Raw genomic sequence first — 22,817 nt, forward strand, 5'->3', positions numbered from 1 at the left:
CTTCTCTTTGCCCCGACAGACCTAGATGCTGGTTAGAATGCTGGACCTCACTGTCCCACTTCCTGTCTCTTCCTCTGGTCTCCTCTCCACCCTGGCCCAAATACATTTTGCCAGCCAAGGAAGTGAATTGTGGCTGGCAATGGGGAGGATGAAACTGCACATGTGAAGGACAGAAATGGGGTATTGAGAAGAGGGAGAGGAGCCATGGGCATTTCTGTGCTGGGGAGACGGGAGAGAGAAAAGGTGAGTTTGGGATGAGGTGGATGGATTATGGCAGTGGGTGAGGGTGGGGGCAAACTTTGCTTGCCATGAGCAGTGGTCATGTGTGAGTTTTGTGGATCTGAGCAGAATGGACTTCCAAAACCAGTAAGACTTCTGTGACTGAGTATGGATGCCAGGTTTGATCAGCTCACTGGGGAAAGGAGTACAGAGCTATGCCAAAGGAAAGGAATAATGAGGAGAAAGCTGAGGCCATTTCCAAGAGAACAATGGCAGTCAGGGAGCACATTCGCCAGGATGGGTTCCAACCTGAGAGGATGGAATGAATGGACCAGGGTCTGGTTTCTGGGAATAGGGAGCCCTTCTGCCTGCTTTTTCCTTCTTCCCTGATTGTGGTTGGAAGCCCCCTCCTGGAATGTGGCTGGAGAGCCAAAGGGGCGCTCCTGCTTGGTGCCTGCTCCCTAGGGCCCCCAGAGCTGATGCTCAACAGTGTGAGGGCTCTGGGAGAAGGGAGCCTGGCTGGTCCCGCGAGGCCAGGGGTTGCTCACTGGCAGGAACGGCCTGGACACAGGAAGGGAGCGGGAGCTCCCCATCTCTTACCTTTGGTTTTAAAAGCAAAGTGACAATGCTTGCAGACATAGGGCCTGACGTCAGTGTGCGTGCGAATGTGTTTCTTCAGCATGCTTGGTTTCCTGCAGCGAATTCCACATTCCTCACAAACATATTTCCCTCGTCCGCGGCCTCTCACATACACATATTCTTCATTTGATTTGTACCTATGAGCAACAGGTGTCATGATAAAAAAAAATAAAAGGAAGAAGAAGAAGGAGGAGAAGAGGAAGATTCCCCCACCTGGGAAGATGTGGACCCCTGGATTGGTTCAGCAGGTTAGGGACACCCAAAGGCAAAGATGCATGACCACGGGAGGACATGGAGAGCTGAGGCAGACACAAAACACAGCAGAGAAGCCAGACGCTCTGGGGGCATTAACACTTGGCCCTTTTGGGAAACAGGGTCATCCCTGCTAGCCGGACCTCTGCCTCAGAGCTCTGGGAGTAGCAGGGGCAACTCCACACCTACCAGAAGGAGGGCAGGATGGAGCATGTCTCTGCCTGACCCAGAGGAAGCAGGTGAGGAAAACCTGGCCTTCGGTGATGAAGAACGGTGTTCATTGCCATTCCTCCTCCTCCTCCTCTTCCCTACAAGTCACCTACCTCTCCTGGGCTCCCAGGAGGAACTTTCACTCCGAGAGCTAGGTTCCTGAGCCATGTTCTCCCCGAGTCTAGGTCTGAACTATGGGGCCAAGCAGATCAAGTCTGATCCCTCTTCCAATGCGACGGCCGGCTCTTCAAATACTCGAAGGACAGCCATCTACTCCCCCCTCCTCCCCCCATCTTCTCTTCTTTCAACTGTACCATTTATTGCACACTCTCAATCACAAAGTCCTCATTCAGGCTCTTCTTCATCTTATCAAAGTCCTGCCCAAGACATGACTCCCAGAAAGGCACGCAATAGATTAGATTTGTTTCATCTTCAAAGGATCTAAATGATTTACATTTCAAATAACTTGAGCATGAATACTTGAGGCTTCTAATTTATATTTACAACCTTCCCAAATTCTGCATCATTCATTCACATTTTCTGGCATTCCACGCAACCGTTACACTTTCCCCCTAAATGTTGATGTCTCCGCAGGAAACCGCCCACAGGATGAAAGAGATGTTAGAGGAATAGACCTTAGATTTCGAGCTGGGAGGGGCTTCAGAGACCACCTTGTCCTCCCCCTTCCTTTCATAGATAAGGAAACTGAGGACAGCAAAAGTCAGGTAGCTTGTCAGCAAGGGACTAAGTAGCAGAGGTGGAATTCAAACCTGGGGCTCCAAATCAAGGACATTTCTTGCTGTGCCATGCTCTGACCAGGACTGAATATAGCAGGACTCTCTCCTTCATGCACATGACACTTTTAAATGTAGCCTAAGAGATCATATTCACTTCCTCCCCATGTCACTTTATACAGATTCACCTCTGTCTCATAAACAGATTTCAAGAAACCGCTCAAGCACCAGATCCCCCTGCCCCTCAATTTGAGAACATTTCCTCCCTATTTCCCTTGTGTTCATTCTATATGTTCTTAAACATGCACATGTTGTCTCTTCCAATAGAACGTAAATTCCTTCAGAGTATGGATTGTTTCATTATTTGTTCCTAATACAGTGTCCAGTACACAGTTGGCGCTTAATAAGTGCATACTGATTAGCTTTATGCTCCCAGTTCTCTAGATCTTTTTCAGATGACTACTTGTGATCTAGCTATGTTTCACCCATCTTTTACTTGTGAGGCTGACTATGATGGAAGAGACCTTAGAGAAGGTCTAATCTAGTCCAATTTTCTCATTTTATAGAGGAGGACACATAGGCACTAAAAGGGAAAAGTGATCTGACAAAGATCACACAGCAAATGTTTGGTAGGGCTAGGATTCAAATCCAGATCTTTTGATTCCAAAGATCTATTTTATGATGGTTAACAAGTGGTGATGATGGTGGCTTTCATTTTAAGAGTCACAAAAGTGATTTTGCCACAACACTCTCATGAGGAAGGTAGCAGAAGATCAGACACTCCCATAAGACAGATGAGAAAACCGAGGCTCAGAGAAATTCGTAGTCAGCAAATGTCATGGTGTTCTTCCAAGAATTGACCAAGGTCTCTTTTAAATGCCTTAAGAGGTCCCCAGATGGCAAGAGCGACAGTGTAAAATGGCCATCAGTTTTTCAGGCCATTCTAGAACCTCTGGGCCATTTGCCATGCCTCTGTGGGAATGAAAAGAGGACTTCCTGGCATTACCACATATTTCTGTTTTCATGCTGAAAAGAAAAAGTGTCAGTCCCGTGAGGCTCTGTTAGAACATTGTCACAATGGCTTTGCTGATCAAATATTCTTCAGGCTCTCTGGCTCCAGACAATGGTCATAGCAGCTTTCCTACTGAGTCTTACATTATCTTCATTTCTCTCTGCCCTAAGGTATGGCACACAATGTCCCATGTGCGATAATTCCATGATGTCGGAAGGTATGTGCTCTGAGAATGATGCTCTGTCAGACAGTGATTCATGATGTCTCTGGTAGCTGCCATCAGGAGATTAGCAGGGCTTTTTTGGGTTAGTGTAAACAAAGCAGTGAGACTTTCTTAAGCCATGTTTCTATTAGTTTTTCAACCAAAACAGGGGTGTGCTGGTAAATGTTTAACAACTAGCACTTAAGAAAAAGAGACATACTTATAAGTTAATGTCTATAATATTAACATTTTTCCTATCAGTTTTTAAGTTTAGAAATCATCAAAAATGGTAAATCAAGCCTAAGTTTGTATGATTTGCCACTTCCTGAGATGTAGATGTTAGCACTGAAAATTAAACAATCAGCTCTCCTAACCTGTCCATGCTAGCTGCAGCATCTTGGATATTCACCCCCAAGTGTTACCAGTATCTTGAAAAATGAATAACCATATAAGTCAAAACAACAGAAGCAAGTCAAATTTACTTTTAAAACCATGTGATAAAAGGGAAAATAACTTCTAAGTACAAAAAAGTATACTTTGTCACTTAAGTACAATAAAGTTCATTTCTAACCTGTGCTTTGTTTCTCCTATTTCATTTTGGCTCCATCTCCTCCGGATTATTCTCAATGGTTAAGTAGCCTAAGTGATTTTTATCAATATATAGATGGAAGAATGTAGCCCTGGGATGATGATAATGGTCTTTGAGGCAGGAAGCTGCTGTCTATCCTTCGGTTTCCTGGTTGATAAAATGATAGGAATAGTGGTTTCCAGCTGTCTGTCAGTTTTAAGGGTCCATGTTGGCAAAGCAATTAGGGTAGTATATGAGGTAAAAGATACTGTGGAAAGAGCCACAATGACATCTCATCAATAGTGGGTGCCTTGAGTATCCAGGAAGCTTTTGCTAATAGGACAAGATGATCAAATCCTTACTCTTTTGTTTAGCGTTCCCCCAAGATGGTAGATATGAATAAACTGCTCTGTGGGAGATAAGGATAGATTTGATCCTAAGCTTAAAATCCACAGAAAGATTCGCCTATCTTCTACTGAATCCTCTTTAAGGTCCTAATAACTTTCATTAAAGATTTATCATCCCTTGGGGCAGCTAGGTGGCACAGTGAATAGAGCACCAGCCCTGGAGTCAGGAAGACCTGAGTTTGAATCTGGCCTCAGACACTAACACTTACTAGCTGTATGACCTTGGGCAAGTCACTTAACTCCAACCGTCTTGCCTTCCCCCCTCCAAAAAAAAAAAAAGCAAAGATTTATCATCTTCTTTCTGAGCTCCTCCAACACTTGATTTGGGCTTTATGACCAAGTCTTTAATTTTATCTTCTCTCTTAATGTCCTCAAATTGTTGGGATTTTTGTTTCTTTTATTTGATAGTAAACTTTCTGAGGGCAGGTCACTCAAGAGATTTGTAACAAATAATCATTGATTGATGGAACTCTCTTGATAATAATTGATCTATCTGGATAGCACCTGGGGTTCAGCGTCCTAGCTCTGGCTCTGAGTGTGACCATGGACATTTCACTTCTCCCTGCCTTTCCCAGTCTTCAAAGCACAGATAATGGATCCAACTCCTACCTACCTCACAAAGTTGAGAGGGTCAACTGAGATGGGAGAAATGGCAACGCTTAGAAATGTTTCCAAAGTACCACTCATCAAGCAGTTTCATCTGTTATCCAGTCTGCTCCCAAGAGTCTCAGAAAATAGAGTCTTAGAGGCTAAGCATTTACCAGTGAAGCAGGGAGTCCTCAAGTGTCTGTGTCTTTTTGTAAAGTTTGAAATCAAAGGAACTGAAGAAGAATTAAGTCTTATGTATGGGTGCCAAGAAGGCTTTTAACACTGAATTTCCCTCCTTATAATTTACTTTGTTTCAGATCTTAATTGTTTTGGCTTATAGAAAAAAAGAAAAGCACCATCCTTCCATCCATCCATCCATCCATCCTTCCATCCATCCATCCATCAATTCATTTACTCACTCACTCACTCACTATTCCACAAGAACCTGCTGTAGACCCAGAAAACGTTGGTAGGCTCCAGGGGGATACAGAGGATCAATAAGATGTAGCTCCTGCTTTCATGGCCTTACAGATAAGTGGCAGATCGGATACAGAACTCAACACACAACATCATGTGATAAATGAAAATTGCAAAACAAAACAAGACATGAATTTTCTAGGGGAAGGTCATTGTTGACCAGTGAGAATAAATCCAGGCCAGTAATGAGAAGCTGAGGTCAATAATGCAAGTAGGCTTTTTTTTAAATTTTTTTTTATTTTGTTATTTTATTTTTTTAAGCAATTGGGGTTAAGTAACTTGCTCAAGGTTACACGGCCAGTTATTTCTGGGTGTGGTGCTGAGTGTCTGAGCCCGGGATTCGATCTCCAGGTCGTCCCAACACTGGAACCGGTGCTCTTACTCGCTGAGCCACCTGGCCACCCCTTAGGCTTTTTTTTTAAATGTCTATTTTATAGATGAAGAAATGAAGACCCAGAAGGCTGAGCTGACCTGCCAAGGGTTACACAGCTAGTAAATATCAGAGCCAAGACTAACACCCAAGTCTTCTGACTCTGGGTCCAGTGATCTTAACATGACACAACACCACTCCAGCATCTGCCCACATGGGGCTTCCACGGAATATTTTTGTTGGTGTAAATGCTAACCTTCAAGCAGGCAGGGATGGGCATATACCACCAAAGCTGACCAGTGGGGTCAGGTAGTTTGTTGTTCAGTTATTTCACTTATGTCTGATTCTTCATGACCCCATTTACAGTTTTCTTGGCCAAGATATTGGAGTGGCTTGCCATTTCCTTCTCCAGCTCATTTTACAGATGAGGAAACTGAGGCAAATGACTTGTCCATGGTCACACAGCTAATGAGTATCTGAGACCTGGTTTGAACTCGGGAAGATGAGTCTTCCTGACTCCAGACCCAGAACTCTATTCACTGTGCCATCTAGCTGCCCCAAGACAGAATTGCTACTGTCCTATTTGACAATACCAACCCAGAACCCAACTCAGATCCTGGTTTCAAACATGGTGGATGGACAGTTACAACGTAGGAAATGCTCCCTACCACAGAAGACTTCTTAGCTGGGCTGCACTCCCTGATGCTCCTGGAACTCACACAATGAGGATAACGCCCACTCACATTTCTATAAGTACCACGTTATACTTACTGAACAGCGCTAAAATGTATAAGAAATGTACTTTCCCCCTAACATCCCTTCAAGGTAGCACCAGTATAACCATTCTTATTTGCAGATGAAGAAATCACTCAGTGAACTTCCTTTCCCATGATCACACAGCTAGCTAAGTGTTGGAAGAGGGATCTGGAACCAGATTTCCTGACTCATTGTCCATATTCTATTGACCATATATTCCAGCATTTTGTTCTGTCTAGGATCTCATAGCCAGCAAGTGGCAGAGTGAATAGGGACCAGGCCTGTGATTTCCCCAGTGCAGGTAGCTCCATGGTGAGAGAACTCCTACCAGTGTGGGTTGGTACCTTTTCTATACCTTATAATTTTCTAGAGTTGTCTGGGGCAGTGAGAGGTTACCCAGATAAATATGTAAGAGGTGGCTCTTCCTGTCTTCAAGGCCTGGCTCTCTATCCACTGGGTCTTTTAGTAGCTTAGCTAAGCTTTCAAATCCCTTTCTTTGAACTGCAAAGACCTTTCCCTTATAACACAGCTCTCTGCTAAGAGCAAAGACCCGGGAAGGGCCATTGCCAAAGTGTATTTTGAGGCAGACAACAGCTGATGTGTCTAGTCTAGGCCTGTGTTAACGACTCCCTGGGCACAGATAGAGTTATTAAAGCTTTGGTGCCTTCTGGATTTCTGGTGCAGTTACCAGCTGGCCTTTTTGGACTGTCTCGATGACTTTTTTTGTTTGTTTTTTTGGAATGACTGGAAGCCAAACATAGGAGCAGAGATCTCGAGGCTTGTGGGCCCTCTAGTCCAGTCCTCTTATTTTAGAGTAGAGGCCCATATAGGTTAAGTGATTGGCTCAACATCAAACAGGTGGTTAGTTGGAGGTGGAATTTATCCTAAGTCCTCCTGACTCCAGCCTGCCTTACCAACCAGGTCTCTGGGGAAAGGGCAGACATTTGTTCCTGAGGGTGGTATGAATCAGACAAACCTTAGACACTGGCAAGAAGTGAGAGGGATAGGTAAGTAGAGCTAAGCATATCTGAAATTAGTTAAATGGTTGGTCCCAAGAAGTGGCAATTAATGGGTCTATGTCAGCCCAGAATAAAGTCTCCAGTGGAGTACCCCAGGAATCTTTCTGTTAACATTTTTTTTTCATCAATGACTTAGAGGAAAGTGTACCCACCTGGGCTCATTTGTTAAATTGTCTGCAGATACCATAAAGATAGAAGGGAATGGATGTCTAACTCACTAGATGGTTCAGGCTAGATTTTTGAATAGGCTGGGATGACAAGCCCAATGTAAAAAAATTTGGATGGTTAATTAGAGTTAGCATTTATATGGTGCTATAAGGTTTACAAATTACTTTTATAAATATTATTTCATTCGATCCTAACAATAACTCTAGGAGGCAGGTGCTATGATTGTGGCCATTTTACAGATAAGAGAAATTAGACTGAGAGAAATTGTGACTTGCCCTGAGTCACGTAGCCGGTAAGGGTCTGAGGCTGGATTTGAATTCAAATCTTCTGAACTCCAGGTCCAGGAATCTGTCATTGTACCACCTAGCTGCTAGTGATCGTACATACGGTATACAAGATGGGAGAGATGAGATTAAACAGAAATCTTAGTGAAAAAGATCTGGCAGGTTTAGTGGACTGCAGACTCAATATGAATGAATATCATGTGGAAGCCAAGAAAGCTGATGCAAGCTTAGGACACATTTTAAGAAGTACAGAGGAAGAGTATAATGATCCTGCCGTTTTCAGTCCTGGTCAGACCGCATCTAGGGCCCCACGGGTTGAGGATGACATTGACAAACTGGAACCGGCCTAGAGGAAGGCAATCTGGATGGGGAAGGGACTGGACACCGTGCCATGGCCTATGGAACAGGAGAAAAGAAGACTGCAGGAAAGGATATGGCGGACATCTTCAAGTATCTGAAGGGCAGTCATGGGGAAGGAAGTGGGATCATGCCTGTTGTCTTTGGTCCCAGAGGCAGAACCAGGGTCAAAGTGTGGAAGTTGCTAAGAGGTAGGTTTCCGGGCAATGTACGGGAAAACTCTCTAATAATCAGTTCTTTCAGGAGGTAGTGAGCTCCCTGTCACTGGAGGTCCTCAGAAGAGGCTGGATGACCTCTTGTTAGGAATATTGACGAGGGATTCCATCCCAGTACTCCAGATCTCCAGATATGGTCTGCATGGGGCAGGGCACCATGAAATTGATACCTGATGACTATAATCTGAGGATTCTTCACCCCCAAAATTGGACGGTCAATGATTGCGGCCACACAATGACCCATCTTTAGTCCTATACTTTCTGAGGCCTTTTTAGGCCCCTTCATTCCTAAGAAATTTCTCCCTTCTCTGGGTCCTTAGTATCTTTCCCACTATCTGGCCTTTTAGATATAGTGCCCAGCTTTGGAAACAAGCATTGGATTTGGGATTAAATGCCAGGTCTGACACTTATTATTGATGTCACCTTGGACGTGTTTCTCTGACCCTCAGCTTCCACATCTATAAAATGGGGATATTTATATTTGCATTCCTAGTTCACAGGCAAAGAGTTTCATAAATCTATAGATGGGGGGTCTATTATCATCTGACCTGTAGCTATCAATTTTGGCACCGGGGGCAGGGAATTGAAATACTTCCTCAAATCAACTTTAGTATTCGGGATGTGAAAATAATACAATAAATAATAAAGACAAATTCAGTTGAGGCAGAGCAGGAATTACTCTAGTGACTCATAAGTGAGTGCTATTAACAATGTATGCCATCTGGTAGCTTGCTATTTTAACTAATTATTCTTGTTAACGAGGTGCTAAGTTCAGTCATTTCTACTATGCTGAAGGAGTGCATGTATCATAAACATAATGAATTTTTTTTTAAATTGTACAATTTTTTAAAATAATTTTTAAAAAAATATTTAAATTTCCATCTACTATTTACTTGAAATTTTAGTGCCCTGGAGCAAAGCTCTGCTTGCTACCCACTAGTTACAGAGCTGATAATTGTTATTGAAAGCCAGTCTCTCCACATCTATATGCCTGGTTTTGCAACTCCAACGAGAGCACTGGCATGAGGGGCCTTCCATGTTCAAGTACATTTTAAAGGTCAGATTGGAATGATAAAGACTGGGAGATAGGTTATAATTCATATCTATAAACTCATGAAAGAAATAGATAGGAATAGCACAATGAGTTGTTTTCCAAATCACAGAGTCTCAGGGGCCATTTAGTCCAACAAGAAGTACCTATGTGACCCAGGATCCTCTTTGTGATAACTCGTATATTGCTCTGGAATCTTAAAAAAGGAAAGTTTGGGATAAACAAAGAAAAATGCATTTTTGCATACAGCACATAGTAAACTCATGGGACTCATTAACCCCCCTAAGAGGTGATGTGGAATGAAAGTAGAAATACTTTTTTCCCCCTAGAGAATGGTTTTTATAAAATGGTATGTGAAGATTTTAGTTTCTCTGTTGTATTGATAAAATTTCAGTTTACCAGCTTCTGTCTTTGAGCAAAGGGCTTTGAGAAGAACCTGAGTCAATCACCAAACATTTACTAAGCACTATTTGCCAGGTACTGTGCTAAGTCCTGGGGATACACTTATCCCTCCAAGAAACCATATACATAGATGCCAAGAGACATGTTGCATTGTTATTAAACCTATCCCCCTCTTTGTTCATTGTTACATACAGCCTCCCCCTTAATGTGGATGGCTTTGCACCAACATATCGAAAATATAGGTTCTTTAAATCAATCATCAAGCATTTGTTAAACACCTACTGTGTGTTAGGTGCTCTGCTAAGCTTTGGGGATAGGAAAACAAAAATGAGGCTGTCCCTAACCTCAAGGAGCTCACATTCTGCTAGGGAGGGACACCACATGCAAATACTTTTTTAAAACAAAATTTAATTAAACTCATGGAGCTGTACCCATTAGTGGGAAATGACAATATTCTACAGTCTAGTGCTTCTTAAACTGTGGGTCGAGAAAAATTTGGCAACAGTAAAAGGTTTCTGAAAAACTCATTCAAGTAATGAATCTGTTGTGTTTGTGGTAGCATTTGCCAACTTCACTGCAGCCTTGGTTCTGAACATACAACATGCACACTTTGCACTGGGCATGCCCTCTGGCCAGGCAATGCCAACAAACGCTGCTGAAAAAAATAACCAAGTGGAAAAAGTTGAAAAAGCCCTGTACTCTGGACAAGTACAAGATTATAACTGGAAAGGACCTAGGAGACCATCTAACCTAGTACAGTTATTTTTTTCCTAAAGGAGGATTTTTCTAGGGACCCCTTCCCATGCCAGAAGCCTGGGCTCTCTGTTTTCGTCAGCATCCTGCAGGCAGCCTCTGAATGGAGGAGAGGTTGGGGCTCTTTTTAGGGCTACAGTAGCATCTGTTACTTTCCTACCTAACAGATCCACAGAACCTCACACTGTTTGAGCTGGAAAGGAGGGAGCTCAGTGAGCAGCTGACCAGCCATATCTATACCTGAAAAGAGTTCTGTCTACAAGATACTCACGTGGTAATGCAGCCTGTGCTTGAAGGCCCCCCAGTGAAGGGATATCAGTAGCCCTGACTCCTGGGTTAGAGTCCCAGTGACTTGCCTCACCAAGTAGACTATAATCTCCTTAAGGCATGACCCATACTTTTCTGTATCTCGTGATAATAATAGCTTCATAGTTTACAAAGCTCTTTCCTTAGGGTAGCCCTGTGAAGTAGGTAGGGCATTTTACAGAACGAGAAACTGAGGCTCAGGAGAGGAGGTGATTTGTTCAAGGTTGTACAGTTAATAAGTAGCAGGTCCTAGGTCCCCTGACTTTCAGTCTAGGGTTCTTTCTATTCCCACATATCATCTTATTGATAAGACAGGCTTAGAACAAGGGAGGACCATTCATTTCCTAGATGTATCACGGATGTCCAGGAAGTATCCATAGGTCCAGGATCTCAGAGATTATATAGTCTAAATCCCTTGTCACAGATGAGGAAACTGAGGCTCAGAGAGGGTAAGTGACTTACTCAAAGTCACACAGTGAATGACACAGGTGGAGAGCTGGTTGATTACTTGCCATTCATCTTGACACATCCCTCCAAGCTACATCCTTGGTTCTACTGGTGCCTTCCTAAACTTATTCAACTTTCAGCTCTGGTCATTTTTCAGTTAGCAATGGACATTAAAAAGGAAGGTTTTAAAAATCACAGCCAGCATTAATATAGCACCTACTACGTGCTAAGTGCTTTATAGCTATTATCTCATCAGATCCTCACAACAACCCTGGGAAGGAGGTGCTATTATTATCGCCATTTCACAGATAAGAAAACTGAGGCAAGCAGAGGTTAAGTGACTTGCCTATAGCCAGTATCGCAGGCTAGATCTGAACTCAGATTTTCCTGACTCCAGGCCCACCACTCTATCCACTGTGCTACCCAGCTGTCCAAGATGCAGAGAAGTAGATTACAACCAAGTTTAAGGAAAAAAAAAACTTCCCCCAAATCAGTGCTGTCCAAATCAGAGTACAATGAGTGTCTTGGGAAGTAGTGAGCTCCTCATCACTGAAGGTGCTCAAGTGAAGGACAATTGTTCACTCGTTACAGGCAAGAGAGTACAACACTTGATTTGGGAGTCAGAAAAACATGGGTTTTAAATGTTGCCATGGACGCTTACCAGCTGAGTGGTCCTAGACAAACTACTTAACTCTCTGACCCTCAGTTTCCTCATCTATAAAGTGGGGATAATAAAAAGTACCCACCTCCCAGGATTGTTGTGAGACTCCAGTGAGAAAAGACACATAAAACACCTTGGAAAGCTCAGAATGCCCATAACTATGGTGATTATTATTTAGAGAGGATTCTTATTCAGGTGTGAGCAGGACTCTAACATTCCTGCTTCCAGGACTCTGAAACACTGAGCTATCCAACAACAGGAGGTCCTGAATGCTTCTGTCCCTAGAGATATTCCAGTAGACGCTACAGGAAAGAATGTTACATTTGGCAGGAGATTGGTTCCTTCAGATCTAAGCTGCTTTCTCTCGGCAAGATGAATTCTACAACCAATCATGCTCCGACAAAGGTTGTACATCTTCTATTTGTCTGAAATTGGGCATTTTCACACTGATTCAAATAGTTTTCCCCTTTGGGGACACAGCAAACAAATCTATCCACGGTCAGCTGAACGGAGAATTCTTCCTAATCTCTGTGGCTGATAGACACCTCTCCTTCGTCCCGCCTCTCTTTCTAGAGCATTCTGTCTGGACACCTTGCTAGTCTCCCCATGCCCTACTTTGTAGCTCACACAGGCATGTGTATAGTGTATCTACTGATTAGAGGGTAAGCTCCTTGAGGGCAGGAACTGTGTCCTTTTTCATTTTTGTATCACTAGCTCCTAGAACAGGGACTGATACTCATGTGGTTGGGTTTTCTACCTGACATTCAATTCACCAACTTGTTGAGCCAATCATCTCTTAATAGAAAATCATCATTTTATCATTTTAGGAAGGGCCTCAATAAGCCATGGACCAGAGAAAAGAGACCTGATTCTAGAATCAGGGAACCTACTTTGGCTACTAATTACTTGTGTGACCTTGGGCAAGTCATCGAGCTGCCCCAAATTTCAGTTTCCCCATCTGTAAAATGCAGGGTTTAGATTAGAAAGCTGAGTTCCTTCCAGTCCTAGCTCTAGGGTCCTCAGGTGCTGAAAGTACTTAGTGTCTGACATATAGTAAGTGCTGCATAAATGTTAGTTATTATTATTATTTAAGGGAAAAATTCCTAATAATTCAAACTCTCTAAAAGTGGTCTAGGCTCTCATGGAAGTCCGTGGGGTCCTCTTCACTGGAGGATGATAACTTATCTGGTATGGTATAAAGAGGGTGATTTTTCTGGTAGATCTAGTCTCAAGTTTCCTTATCTGTAAAATGGGGATAATGTCTCACAGGGTTGTTGTGAGAACTAAATGAAATAATAATTGTAAAATGCTTAGCACACTGTCTGGCACATAGTAAGTGCTATATATGCATGTTATTATTATTATTATTAATTATTATTTAAGAGGAAATTTCTTAACAATTCAAACTCTCTAAAAGTGGCTGGGGCTTTCTTGAAGCTAGTGGAGTCCTCCTGACTGGAGGATGACTGATTGTCTGCAATGATATAAAGGAGATTCTTTTTCAGGTAAACCTGACCCCCCCCCCAGTCCCTTCCAACTCTGAAATTCTGTATAATCAGTAACTCAAACATGTGGTTTAAAAAGAATTACTGATGTCTGTTGCCAAACATCTTTTCATAGTACAGGAAGAGAACAGGCATCATGGTATTGAGACTGGATTTGGGAGGAAGGAAAATTTGAGTTTGACTCCTGCCTGTGTGACACCTGCTGACTGTGTGACCCTGGGCAAGTCTTTTAACCTCTCTGAGAATCAGTTTCCTTATAAGCAAAATAGGAGCTTTGGATTTTATCTCTAAGGCTCCTTCCAATTCTAAATGTATAATTTCATGGAACAAGGATTCTTAATTTGGATGCATGATCTACTGACAGAATTCAGAGAATTTGTGAACTTGGATGCTAATAAAAAAAATCTTTATTTTCACTAACCTGTAACTAAAATTTAGTGTTTCCTTGAATTACAAAGTTAAAATACACTTCACCAGACTGCCAAAGGGGGCCACCACACACACACACACACAGAGTTTATGAACTCTTGCTATGAACAGTCTCTGATTTCATTACACAGCCCAATTGGAAACTATGACTCAAGAGACACCAGTCCACTTGGAATGGAGGCTCATTTTCCCAGAGGGCTTCTGTTCTGTACTGCGCTGCTCTCATTAATCCTCCCATCCTGGGTAGCCGGGAGAGCATGGCTGTCTGTTTGGCTTCCAAGTATTGGGGTAAAAGCTGCCCTAGGAAGAGGAAGGAAAGAGAAGGGAAGTCTGTAGGGAGAGGAGAACAATGATAGGGGTGTGCTGAAAGATGTGAGGCTGCCAGGAGGAAAGGGGCTCCTCCTGAGCATCTGGGCCTTCCTCTTCCCCCATTCCCCCCTTGTTGAGATCACTCAGGATGTTAGAAATGCCACCTGATGGCAAACACATTGAAGGCCAGGGCCTCTGTAGGTCCACGTGGAAACCACAGGCTGAGGGAGCCTCAGGGGCCACCATTCCACAGCAGATGCAGAAGAATGTGAACTCCTGGGCGCAGGACCCTTTTCTCGCTTTTCTCCTTGTTTTTATTCCAAGCACTTCTCCTGGTGCCTGGCCCATGGTGGGTATTTAGAAGCATATTGGATTAGTAGCTGGGAAGACCTCAGTATGAATATACTACCTCTGAGATTTGATATCTCTGCTATGCCTCTGATACCTAGCTGAGGGACCATAGGCTTATAGATTTAAAGCTGGAAGAGACATTAGTCAGAGGTCATGAAGACCAACCTCTTCCTTTTTCAGATGGGGAAACTGAGACTTAGGGAGATGAAGTGTCTTGCCCAAGGTAATGTAGATGGTAAGCAGCAGATTGGGGATTCAGATCCAGGCTTTCTGACTCCAAATCCTATGCCCATATTGTAAAGATAATCAACTCCAAAAGACTTAGTAACTGATCAATAACAATGATGTACCACAATTCCAAAGGACTCATAATGAAAAATGCTTTCCACCTCCAGAAAGAGAACTGAAAGACTCAAAATGCAGACCAAAGCATATATTTTTCTCTTTTTTTTGGAACATGGCTAATATGAAAATATATTTTGCATGACTTCATACGTATACCCATTGGTATCATAATTCTTGCCTTTTCAGTGGGTGGGGGAGAGGTGAAGGGAGAGAGAAAATTTGGAACTGAAAATAAAATTGACTTAAAAAAAACCTCAAAAAATTCCATGACTTTTCTACTGAACCATTCTATAGTTATTTCCCTTCTCTAAGCCTCAGTTTCCTCATCTGTAAAATGAGGATAATAACACATAGTACTTTACCTTAAAGGGTTTGTATGTAAAGTGTGTGGCAAGCACTGACAAAGCATATCATTGTTTAATATTGTTATTATCGAAGAATCACAGATCTAGAACTGAAACAGACCTTGGAAGCCTTCTAGTTCAACATCTTTGTTTTATAGATGAGAAACTGAGGCCCCAGACAGGCAAGTCAAATGATTTGCTCAAGGTCACAGGGGTAGAAAGTTAGAAGAACCAGGATTTCATCCCAGGGCCTCTGACTCCAAATTTGAAGTTCTTTCTTTGCCCCTTAAATGTCCATTGCTAATAGAACCTCATTCTTTTGGTTCTTCAAAGTCTCCTGTAAAATGTGAATACCTCTCAGAGCAGATGGGATGAAAGAAATCATTGTGAACCATCAACACCTTGGGAAGAATTATGACAAAGGGAGCTTAGAGTAAGGCCCTGTGGGAATGGTCCATAGGATTGGAGACAGGAGGAAGAGAGTCTCTGACAGAGACAGAATTAGGAATTTTTCCACTTGGGAAAGCACTTCACAAACTATACCCAGAGGTAGCTGCACAAAATGTGCCCTCACGAGGGTGTGAAAGGGTAAGGGCTGAGGGCTGGGGTTGTGAGCTAAGAAACAGGGTGGAACGTGGAAGGAATTCATAGTAGCTCACATACCAGTAGAATCCACTCTTCTTTCTAGATGCTAAGCTCTGATTTTTTTTCGCTTTTTTTTTTGGAGGGCAATGGGGTTAAGTGACTTGCCCAAGGTCACATGGCTAGTTTTTGTGTTAAGTGTCTGAGGCAAGATTTGAACTCAGGTCCTCCTGACTCTAGGGCGGGTACTCTATTCACTGTGCCTCCTAGCTGCCCCTAAGCTCTGATATTTCTATGCTGCTGAAAGTAATACTGTTGGTGCCATTTAAGTTCGGCACTCTGGGACAAAGCTCTGATCTTCCCACCCTAGTTGCATCTCTGTCACTGGACTGGAGGCTCTGGTAACTACCAAGAGCATTTATTTCCTTCAGGAGCACTGACAGCCTTCAGCTGGAGTCTAGACTCCACCAGGGGTGGGGAACCTGTGGCCTCGAGACCACATGTGGCCTTCTAGGTCCTCGGGTGCAGCCTTTTGACTGGGTCAAAGCTTTATAGAACAAATTAAGGGGATTTGTTCTGTGAAGTTTAGATTTAGTCAAAGGGCTGTACTTGAGGACCTAGAGTGCCACATGTAGCCTTACAGGCTACAGGTTCCCCACCCCAGCTAGGTTCTAGAGTATAGATTTCATCTGGGTTCTGGGTGAATTTTTCAGACCTGGAACCTTCAATGCATGTCTACCCAATGCCTAGAGCCGTCATACAGACATTTGGAGAAGCCTAACTCTGACATTTTCCCCCAAACGGGATATGCCTTTGTACAGAGCACTTTTGGAAGGGGCCCTGATAGAGGACAGAATAACTCGGGGGATGGTGGTGCTCTAGCTACCGAATATCTTTCAGGCAGGTCTCCAAGCCTTTGGTGCCCAAAAGAAAAACAGCTGATAGGGCGTTCTAAGGTATGCAGAGCCCTTTACATTCATGGTCCCACTGGAGTCTCACAACAGCTCTAGAGGTGGGGACTATGGGCATAGTTATCCCCATTTTAGAAATCGAGAAACTGAGGGGCAGAGAAGTGAAATAATTTGCCCATGGCCACAGAACTAGAGAGCATCATCAGAGGTAGCATTCGAACCCGGGTCTTTTCTGATGCCCAGACCAGTGCTCTTCTGACTCTTTTGCACTGCTGAGGAAGGCAGCTGACTCAGACAGAAGATGTAACTAGGGCAGGTGGTGGAAATCTGATGGGCCTGTCCCTGATTGGAACCATGTGGGCTCAGCTGGCAGGGGCAGAAGTCTGGCGGTCCTCTAGCATGCTGTAGGACAGCCCACTTAGACTGCCAGATCTGAGAGGTAGCTTCAGCTCATCCTGTCCTCATTGTCCAGGGCTTCGACAAGGAAAAGGGGATATACCCATGGAGATGCATTAACTGAGACAAAAGGGTCAACGACAGCCTAGGCATCCTGGGACACAAGCTAGCTCTCTGTTTGCTATGCCAACTCTGATCCTGGCCATTATATCCAGATTAGCATCTTAAACTCTGCAAGTCTCAGTTTTCTCATCTGTGAAATGGGGGTAAATAATCTCTGCATACTCCTTCACAAGAGAAAAATACTTTGTAAATCTGAAAGTGCTTTACAAATGGGAATCATTGTTACTGTGCCATTTTCTGGTGTGTGACCTGCTAGTGACCCTGCTCCCATCTGCCATGTCTGTTCCTGGCTGGGAATTTCCATAACAGGGATGTTCTTTGAGACATATCTTGGCTTGCCAAGTGCAGATACTGGGAGTTTTCTAAGGGAATGCCCTGGACCTCTTGGACCACATATGGCTCAAAGCAAGGTCAGGTTCCCTCAGATCTGTTTATCTTCCTTTATCAAGACTTTAAATGGCTGACTCATTGAAACCCAGGCAGGGCTGGGTGGAGGTGGGGGCCCATCCCATAAGAGTCTGAGCACCATTCTCAGGCTGGACTTCCTGGATGGGACAGTCAGAGTGAAAGTGGGAAGTTGAAGGTTTTAGTTTCACTGTACCCATGAAAAATATAGTAGGACATGGGGATTTCTCAAAGTCATCAGACACAGAATTTCAGAGCTGGAAGAGAATTCAGAAGCCATCTAGGCAACCTCATATGTAAGCAGGAATCCCCTCTAGAGTATGTCCCCAAATGGTCTTCCACCCTCTACTTAAAGACTCTCTTCCTTTCCTGCATCCCTAGATGGGGAACTCACTACCTTCCAAGCCAGTCCATTTCACTGTTGGGCAACTCTAACATCAAACTTGCCTCTTTGCAACATTCATCTACTGCTCCTGGCCTTGATTTCTGGGGTGAAACAGAATGAGTCCTGTCCCTTTTTCATGTGACTGGTCTTTCGAATACTTGAACTTAGCTCTCCCATCCCCTGAGTCTTCTCTTATCTAGGCTAAGCACCCTCATTTCTTTGAACCAATCCTGATATAAAATATAAAAATTATAGAAAATTATATAGAAATCAATAGGCATTTACTTAACAGGTGTTGAACACCATGCTAAGCCCTAGGAATACTGAAACAAGCAAAAATAAAGATACTTCGCAGATTGTCAATGTCTTTCCTAAATGGTGGTAACCAGAACTAAACATACTATTATGGTTGTTGTCTGAAACCAGGTCTTCTCCAACTTGTTGTCTGAAGTCTTTGCAAAGATATCCATCCGCTAAAGGAAGTCTAACAAATGGTCTTGAGCTGAGGCACAGCAGAATAAACTTCAACCAATCCACCAATCAATCAATAAGTAGTTGATTTAATTGATTGGGTGACATAAAAAATTCCCAAGGAAGTAAATTTAAGGTATATACCAAGTAATATAAAGTAGATTGGAGAGAGAGAGAGAGAGACAGAGAGAGAGAGAGAGAGACAGAGACAGAGACAGAGACACACAGAGACACACAGAGACAGAGAGACAGAGAAGAGACAGAGAGAGACAGAGAGGGAGGGAGAGATGGAGAGAGAGTTCTAATACCTAAGAGAAATCTGGAAAAGCCTCATGTGGGAGGTAACATCTAAACTGGGCTTTGATAGAAGGTAGGAATTTTAGGAGGCAAAGGCAAGAAGTCGATCAAGATGTGGAGGATCATGGAGATGGGAAATGGAAGTTTGTGTACAGGAAACATACTGCAGTGCCCCTTGGGATGTCCACCCCACTGTCCACAATCTCTCTGTTCTCTGTAGCCTTGAACTTTCTAGCTAACACACTTTCCACATCCTCATCCTAATGGAAGCTCATTTCTCCTCTGAGGCTACCACATCGAGTGCAATCATCTCCATTAGGGGTCATCCCATCCACTTTCTCTGACTTACAATGATGAGGGGAAGGGGGATAAGCATATTCCTTGGTTTCTGTGGGAGATTCTACACCTCTCCTTTTATGGCACATAGAATATGTACAGAATCCATTAGGCAGCCTCTCTAATCACATTGGAAGGGCTAGAAAATTAGAAAACCCATTGATGGATTATAAAATGGATTCCTTATACCCCATCTAAGATGCGTTCTCCAGCAAGAATAGCATTTTCCAGGCAGTGACCATCCACCCATGACTATGATATGGGCCTGAGTTGGTCATCCTGGACCAAAGTCTGTCCCCTTGACTTCTGTCTGACCCTGGATTTTGATGACTCTGGAGGAGACAGTGAGGCTGACGACTTTGCACAGCTCTTCCTCACTTAAACCCAATTCACACACAATTCAAGACATTACCCTCCTGATGTCATTAATCCTCTTAGACAATGAAGGATGAACAACTTGGCCAAACAAGGACTGAACCATGATGGGTTCTGTAATCTGCCTGCTTCTGGGGCTAATGGCTGCATGTACAGAGAGTTCATGGGGGCTTTAGCTGAGAAACACTGGAGGTAACATCCAGTGGAAAGACGACTAGAATTCGAGTCAAATAACCTTGGTTCAAATCCCATTTCTGTTAACTTGCTGTATGACCTGAACAAGCCTCTCTGAGCACCACTGTCCTTACCTAATGAGGAGGATAGACTAGGTCACCTCTTAGGTGCTTTCTGGATTTAAATCTTCAATCCTAGGCAGCCCATTCAATCTATCTGATCTACTCTCTTCCCACCCATTCTGATAACCTATTCAATAACACTCCAAGCTCCCATGTAGAACCTTTTCTCTGAACCCTTATAGCACCCCCATGTCACTATTTGTCAGTTCCTTCCATTCTTCCCCCTCTCCCGGTCAGGAGTGGCCATGAAGCTGACAGAAAGTAAAAAAGTATAGTTATTATGATGGACAACAGAAGCAGGGCCCCCCAAAATCTTAGGAAGTTGGAATATGGAGTCAAATCTGATAAGGTAAAATGAAATGGTTTGATTATACAAATTCAGGGTGAGGGAAGGCCAGTTAGACTGCAGTTCTTGCACATAGATGGTCCAGGGGAGAACTGGTCCAACCATCTAGGATATTCATGTTGAATGAGACAAGAAAAACATTAAATCATTCATTCCCCCTACTCCAGCATACATTCCAAGAAGGACAAAAATAGAGACAAATTAGCAGCCATTTTTTGGAAAGAGCTTTAAGATTTGGAAATGGCATTACTCTACATGTTATATACATATTATATTACACATAAAATCTCATATGATCTCACAACAACCCTGTGAGGTAGGTGCTATTCCTATTACCTCCATTTTACAGATAAGGAAACTGAGACTGAGAAAAGTTAAGTGACTTGCTCAGGGTCACACAGCTACTTGATGTCAGAGGAAGGATTTTAACTTAGGATTTCTGACTCCAAATTCATTATCCTTTTGGACATTCCACTTAGTTACCTTTAGAAACAAAGGTTTCATATATACCCAAATGTGGCTATCAGCACTTCTTGTGGTAGCAAAGATTTGGAAACAAAGTAGATGCCTGTTTTGTTTTGTTTTTGCTTTTTGGAGGGCGATTGGGGTTAAGTGACTTGCCCAAGGTCTCATGGCTAGTTTTTGTGTTAAGTGTCTAAAGCCAAATTTGAACTCAGGTCCTCCTGACTCCAGGGCAGGTGCTCTATTCACTGTGCCACCTAGTCACCCTAGTAGATGCCTGTTAATTGGAGAACGGAAATAGTCATATAGGAATGTTGATGAATGTTACTATGAAATTAGAAATGGCAAATAGGAGGAATTCAAAGAGACAATGGGAAGAACTGTAGGAATGGATTCAGAAAAAGAGAATCAATAATCCAATATTCACCATGACTACAATAATGGAAATGAATTGATCATTTCAAAGGAACTAAACCACAGGTTACTGAAGAACCAATGCTAATTCTGGAGAACGGACACCTTGCTTCTCTCCTTTTGGGAGAAGGTCAGGGGACTAGTAGGGCAGAATGTTTTATATATTGTCAGACCTGTGTGCCACATTGGGTGTCTGTTTAATGATTTTGTTGTTGTTGTCATGAGAGAGAATTCAATTTGGAGCTAAAAGAAGGAAATTTTCAGAAAAAATTGAAATGATGCAAAAACAAAAGGCATGTGTGAAATGGATTACAAGAAAAAAGAAATCAATCACTCAACATTTATTAAGTGGTTACCATGTGCAAGGCACTCTGCTAGCTTCTGGGAATACATAGACAGTAATGACAGGGTCCTTGTCCTGAGACAGCTTATGCTCTACTGGAGAAGCCGACATGTGTGCACCAAACAAACAGCAGGTGATTTTAGGGGGAAGGCACCAGCAGCTGGGAGGATGAGAGAAAACTTCATGTAGAAGATATGCTTGAGTCCAAATGTGAAGGAAACCGGGGATTCCAGAGGGCAGGGATGAAGTTAAAGGGCCTTCCAGGGATGGAGGAGAGTGAGTTCTCATGGAGATGACCTTACGTATGTGCTCTGTGTGTGAGCAAAGAGCAAGAAGAAGAAGGTCAGTGTGGCAAGAAGAGAAGCGAAGTAAAACAAGGCTGGAAAGGGAGGTTTCAGGAACATGACATCGTTTTTCCTCATGGCATCCCTATGGGAAACCCAGTGGATACATTTAATCAAGCCATTTTAAGGATGAGAAAAAAGTTCTGGGAATTAAGGCAAGAGGAAACAGATCCGCCAATGCCCTGCTCTATCCAATTATTCCAATTACAATCCATGCTTTGTCAGTGGTTACCATCATGGTTACCCAGGGTCTCGTGAACGTGACCTGGCCTTCCCTGCTTTTGATCACTTTGCTCTCTCTACCTACAAATGTCTTCCCAATCTGATCCAATCCAAGAAGCTGGCAAGTGCCTCCTATGAGTAAGGTGAACTTCTGGGTGATGAGGACACAAAAGGAAAATGAAACAAAGAGCTCACACTCCGGGGGGGTGGGGGTGGTATACAACATGTAAATGTGTACACATGTAGTAATTAGAAGAGGCAAAGAACACTAAGGGCATAGTGCCTCAAACACAGTAGGTGCTTAATAAATGTCTATTGACCATTGACTGACTGATTGATAGCTAGGTGAATCAGACAAGACTTCCAGAACATAGAACCTGAGCTGAGCCTTGAAGGAAGTCAATGATTCTAAGAGGCAGAAGCAAGGAAGGAGGGCATCCCAGAGACGGGTGGAGGGGTGCAGTCTGACAAAAAGCATAGATATTACTACTGAGACAGTACCCCCAAGCAAGTAGGTCAGTGTGACTGGCATGTGAAACAATTCTGGGAAGGTAGGCATAAGCCCAGCTGTGAAAGGGCTCTCAATGCCCAACTGAGGAGTTTATATTTTATTTTAGGAGTTTGTACTTTAGTAATAGGGAGCCACTGAAGACTCTTGAGTATAATTAGACTTGTACTTTAGGAAGATTAATATTAGCAGCCACATGGAAGATGTACTGGAGAGAGGAG

General features: G+C 43.2%; 1 protein-coding gene across 1 annotated transcript in view; it reads right to left on the reverse strand.

The window, feature by feature from the left end:
* Positions 1 to 22,817, reverse strand: part of HIVEP3 (HIVEP zinc finger 3) — a 159,345-nt gene that overhangs the window by 17,303 nt on the left and 119,225 nt on the right. Inside the window, exon 7 of the mRNA XM_069068153.1 lies at positions 820 to 995. Coding sequence (XP_068924254.1) covers positions 820 to 995 — 176 coding nt within the window. The remainder of the gene's footprint in view (positions 1 to 819; positions 996 to 22,817) is intronic.

This window comes from Petaurus breviceps, unplaced genomic scaffold (assembly GCF_028583685.1).
Source record: "Petaurus breviceps papuanus isolate PSGF00001 unplaced genomic scaffold, PetGlider_PUasm1.0 90760, whole genome shotgun sequence".
Lineage (NCBI taxonomy): Eukaryota > Metazoa > Chordata > Mammalia > Diprotodontia > Petauridae > Petaurus > Petaurus breviceps.